General features: G+C 44.1%; 1 protein-coding gene across 1 annotated transcript in view; it reads right to left on the bottom strand.

The window, feature by feature from the left end:
* Positions 1–719: 719 nt before the first annotated feature.
* Positions 720–5,671, bottom strand: part of stx4 (syntaxin 4) — a 12,767-nt gene continuing 7,815 nt past the window's right edge. Inside the window, exons 7-10 of the mRNA XM_034708303.1 lie at positions 4,893–4,966; positions 2,719–2,856; positions 2,519–2,629; positions 720–2,210 (exon numbers count right to left, since the gene is read on the bottom strand). Of these exons, the coding sequence (XP_034564194.1) occupies positions 2,130–2,210; positions 2,519–2,629; positions 2,719–2,856; positions 4,893–4,966 (404 nt within the window). The 3' untranslated portion in view covers positions 720–2,129. The remainder of the gene's footprint in view (positions 2,211–2,518; positions 2,630–2,718; positions 2,857–4,892; positions 4,967–5,671) is intronic.

The raw sequence follows: 5,671 nt of genomic DNA on the forward strand, positions 1-5,671 counted from the left end.
CATTCGATCTGCAGAGTCCCTCTCTACTTCCAAAAGACAGCTAAAGACCCAGCTCTTTAGGAAGCACTATGCACTTAGCTAGCTGTTCTCCACTGTTGTCCCCAGTGGTAGATCATGTCTTCCAGCTACAGTTGACTCACACTGTCCTGCTCTACTCTGGGACTCTGTGTTCAGGTCTGGAGTGACCCAGCACTTGGTACTTTGGTCATTATTGTGGTGATGTTAATTGTTGATGATGATAATGGAAGGTCTTAAATTGTTTGGTTGCTTCATTGTAGATGTTCCTTATTTACTTTGTGCATTGCCTTTACCCTGCTTGGCAGTACCTGCACCCAAATGGACTTGAAGCTCTTTGTTCCTCTCACTGATCTTGTTTCCTCTTGTCTAGATCTTTGCTTGTGTTGTTCTTGTTCTCGTATGTACGTCGCTTTGGATAAAAGCGTCTGCTAAATGACATTGTAACATTGTAACATGTTATAAAAATGGGGCACTGGTAGCCTAGGCGCCCCACGTACGGAGGCTGCAGTCCTCGTTGCAGGGGTCGCCGGTTCGATTCCCGGCCGGTCGACTGTTTCCTGTATGTCTTCCCCCGCTCTCTGCTCCCCATGTTTCCTGTCTCTCTTCAGCTGTCCTATACAATGAAGGCAAAAAGGCAAAAAAATACAACTTAAAAAAAAACAAAAAACTATGTTATAAAAATAATACAACACAAACAGGGATATAACATGTCTGTATTTTATTTTAAAAACATCTAGATTAAAATGAGTGATGCAAAATTGAACAGCAGCAAAGCCGAAGCTTTCTCTGTTTCAAACAGACACTGGAGCGAGGATATGAACAGGTTTATTTTCATGAACTAGTCGTTCAAACTGTGAAGCTGCTGAAGTCTACAAGTCTATTATGATAACTGACTGATCATTGAAGTCATTTTAACACTAAAGTGGATTCAAACGCTGATTTAAGCCTCTCAAATATAAATTTAAACCAAATATCTTTGAGTTTTAAACTCAATAACAAGACATTTTCATAAATCAGCTTCGACTTTGAGTGACTGAGATTCTCTTTCTTAGTGTCTTGATGAAATAACTAATTAAAATGTTCCTTTATGTGCCGATAAATCCCTTTAAGTAGAGAGGTAAACGCACAGTTTGACAAACAGTTAAAGGAAACTAAAGTCTACGCTGGGAGTTTGGGACACTCTGAGAGGACTCTCTCAGCTGAAACACTGCTGTGTGAATTCAAACATAATATAAACAAGAATAAAAACTCACTCCATCCCTTCTTGACAATGTAAGTGCACAACATGACACCCTCGTCTTCGGCTGTTCACACAGAGGAGAAGAACAGATTTCATTATGTGTTATTTCCTGTAGCAGCAGCTTACACAGATCATAAATACAAACTGGTGGGAAAAATAATAAACCAGGGCCTTGGGCCGCGTATTGCAGTGTTGAGACACTTTTTGTAAAACAATTTAAAATAAAGAAGAGGAGGGGGGGGGGGGGGCTGCTATTTCACAAAAAACATCTGTATTTACACTTGTTACAGGAAGGCAGTTTCAAGTTTAAAAAATCTGTCTTAATCACAAACATTATAGGTTATGTACAATTATATTAATCCACTATTTACTCAAACCGCCGATAAAAGAATCCCTACTTTATTACAATCGTTGTTTACATCTCAAATTTATCCAAAACAACAACGTAACAAGTTTCATCGCACACTTTTTCCTGAGTGCAGTACGACCGGCGCCGCACTGCATTGTGCTTCTGCTCAAGGCCACTTCAGTCCTCTTCGTGAAGAGGGAAAGACACGCTGATGTAACAGTTCAGAACTCGTCCTGGGCTTCGTGTGTCGCTCCAGAATCTGAGAGAGAGAGAGGGAGGTCCAAATATCAGCAGCACTACCCTTAGAGTGGGAGAGGTAATGCAGGCACGATTGTAGCGTCAGTGAGGAGGAAACGGAGAGCGACTCGAAACGAAACGAGGACATGTGGCGTCTGTGTGATGGGGCAGAGGGGGGCGATGGAGCGGACAGAATCCACTGACGTCCTGTCGGCTGGGATTATTTACATGAAACCAGGATGTGCTTCTGCCGGACCGGATTACAGGAACTCTCACTGCCGGGTGTTAGGTGCCGAACGTTGTGACCAATGAGATGATTAGGATGAGGAGGAGGATGGCACAGCAGATCGCCAGCCAGACCTTCTTCTGCAGGAAGAGAGAGAGAGACAAACAAACAGGGTCATGAACACTCAGGCTGGAGGCAGGGTTAGTGACATCAGAGGGATGTTCACAGCTCAGGTGCACATCGCTCCAAGAGTCAAACACACACTTTGAAAACATGAAACCGTCTCTCTTTGAGGAGAGGGGCGAAGTATTCATGATTTAAACCCTCAAACATGTAGAAGCTGAGTTAAAGGTTTGAAGAGAGAGAGGAGAGCAGACACACTCTTCCCTCTGGGAGTGTTTCCAGTAACTCAAAGTGACGTCATCGTGAGGATTCACTCATTACGTACCTTTCGTGCTTTCTGTTGATACCCTACAGCTTTCTCCGTGTTGTCTTTCGCTTTCCCCACGTAGTTAGTCGACTGGTTGATGTTGTTTTCAATCCGGTTGACCATCTCCCCCTGCAGGAGGAAGAAGACACCACAGTCACATCATCTTCACCCTCCACCCGAACACGTGTTAGACTTCATCAGCGTGTAGTTTTTTTTACCTGAGCCTCCACCTCCATGGCCAGGTACTGGAACATGTCGTGCAGGTCTCTGATGCTCCTCTCCAGCTTCAGGATCTCGTCGTGTCGGGACTCGATCTCATTCAGGGCCTGCTTTGTAGCTTTAGCATCCACCAGGATCTGTGGACAGAGGGTGTGTTTATACCGGCTGCAAAAATCATCTACAACAGATCAGATATGAGAATCATACGACCATGTGAAAGTCTTTATTTAGAACTTACCTAAACAAAGGGTTTTTATCTCAGGGGTTCCAAAACTGCGGGTCTAGGGCTCTCTAAAGCACCACAAAGTAAACTGGAGGGGTCCTTAAAAAGTGCTGCTACACACGCAGGTCTTTGAAGGTGTTTCTCAAGTTTTTAAAATGCAACGCCGGCTTCAAATAGCAGCTAAGGGGCGCCAGCAGTCTAAGCACACGCCCTTTACACAGAGGCTGTCGTCCTCTTCACAGCGGTCCCAGGTTCGACCCCTGGCTTCGTTCATTTGCTGCATGTCCTCCCTTGCTCTCTGCTCCCCACCTTTCCTGTCTCTCTTCAGCTGTCCGATCAATAAAGGTGAACATGACCCAAACAATAGAACTTTGAGAATAAGAATATTAGTTTAGCAGCTAACGAACATTCCTGTTGTGATTACTTTGTCCATTGTTCTTCCAGTTTTTGCTCTTTGGTTGATAAAATGTTTTAAAAAGTGTTTCCAAAATCTCTTGTTTGTCTCCAACTCAAAGAGATTCAGTTTCCTGCTGAGAGAGACGTTACGAAATAAGAACTCATGATGAAATCATCTGAGTGGTAAGCAGCCCAGAGGAAACATCTCTTGGTAGGAATCATAGACTGTATAAAATATGGACGTAGTATCCGTGATGTCACCCATCTGTTTCTGAAGAGCTGCTTTGAGGCCAATTGTCGGCGGCAGCCATATTGCTGCTGTCGAGCCAGTGTGACGTGAAGAGGTGGAGTTTGAGCCTCCTCGCCAACAGCTACAGTGTTCCCGCCTGTCAATCAAGTCAGCTGGGCCTCTCATTGGAAGACTGGTAATCTCAATGTCCCCGTACAGTGTGTGCCGATCAAGAAATGAGTTATCCAGACTACAGTCGTCTTTTGAACCAGACTGTAAACATGTTTATTTCTGCTGTAAAGATCGGCTTCTTTGAATTGGTGTGTATGTGGTTTCTTGTACTTCCAGAGCCAGCCTCAAGTGGATCCTTGATGAACTGCAGTTTTTAGCACTTCCACATTGGACTCATATTTTTAGACAGGAGGTTGCAGCTTGGGTATAACTGATGCTCCTCTGCAGACGTCACAAGGTCAGAACTTTGAGAAGCATTAAGTTTTAATTCTAACAAAGAACTTTTAAGGGAACCGCCTCTATCGTCTGGAGCATCAAAATCAGTCCCTCACTTCTATCATCTCTCTCTCTCTTCATCTCCCTCTATCCCTCTCTCCAACACGGTCTCAGCAGATGTGTGTCTAACATGAGTCTGGTCCTGCTGGAGGTTTCTGCCTGTTAAAGGAAGTTTGTCCTTGCCACTGTAACTTGCTAAATGCTGCAAAGTGCTCTGCTCATGGTGGATCAAGATGAGATCAGACTGAGTCCTGTCTGTAAGATGGGACTGGATCTGATCCGGTCTTGATGTTGGGTCAGTGTGTTTAATAACAGAGGATACAGACTCTACTTTGATGTGTGTGCATGTGTGTGAGGGCTGCAGAGTGATGCACTCTAGTTGATGTTCATGTGTGGGAAACTCTGACTGTCGTATAATAGAAAGTGTCTGTTCCCTCTGAAATGCAGTAGTGATATGAAGTTGTGTAATGTGGGAATACTCTGATAATCGACTTCATGTTTCTTCTTCTGTGCATTAAAAGCCAGCGGGACTCTTCACTCTTCACTACAGGAGGACTACACACACGTCTAAGACCCCACACGACTCTCTTCATGCTTACCACGTCTGTCGTCCAGTTTCAGCTTCAGAGAGGAAACAGCAGAGTGAACAGCGTGTCAACATGTGGGTTATACTCAGTACGACTGTCACTAATTCTCACAGGAAACACCTGCTGCAGCCGTGAGAGAGTTTCACTGCGGCAGGCCAGGCTGTGATGTGGTTTCTCACATCGGGGCCAAGAATCACTTTCCCTTTCAGAGTTAAAACCTCATGAACTCACGTTCTGTGTGAAAACATCCGTCTGCCCGCTCTCCAGCATCGAGTCCAGCTCCTCGTCCGTCACGTTCGTCCCGGCTAGGAGAGAGAGGAGAGGAGGATCAGTCAGTGGGTGTGTTAGAGGCGATGAAGAGTGATGCATCTTTGGGTGAAATATAAAAAGTATAAAAAAAAAAAAAAAAAATAATAATAATAATAATAATAATAAGTATTATTATTATTATGAATCATGTTTAAAGTCAGGATGATGTTTAAAAGTTTGTGTTAATGTTTTGTAATAAAATGAGCACAGGTAACATCAGATATTCAAAAGTGAAAGAACCCAGACTCCATCGCACCGCCTGCTCCGACAGTTTGATTTCATTACAGAGAAATAAAACCGGACCGTCAGCTTCTGTGACTCGTCTGACAGGATGTCTGATTTAACCGTGTCGGAGATCACTTCCTCCTCCTCCTCCTCTTCCTCCTCTTCCTTAACAGGGACGTTTAGTATTTTATTAAAGCTCCTGTAAGGAACTTTCTGTTAGTGTTGATTTTGGCGCCCCCTGTGGACAAACTGATATCTCTTATGAAACTGTGTGAGTTTAAAAAACTCCTCTTGTTTTCTTTATCAAACAAACGAATCGCTCACGACAAGGCCGTCTCTTCAGCGAGCTGTCAATCATCTCTCCTCCCCCTCACAGCGGTTTAAGACAACATAAGTTAAAATATAGGAGCTGTCCGGTGCGCCTGTCACTGCAGATGCATTCAGGGACCGTTGTAAAAGTGGAAAACAGCCCTTCC

The sequence above is a fragment of the Notolabrus celidotus genome, chromosome 18 (genome assembly GCF_009762535.1).
Source record: "Notolabrus celidotus isolate fNotCel1 chromosome 18, fNotCel1.pri, whole genome shotgun sequence".
Classification (NCBI taxonomy): domain Eukaryota; kingdom Metazoa; phylum Chordata; class Actinopteri; order Labriformes; family Labridae; genus Notolabrus; species Notolabrus celidotus.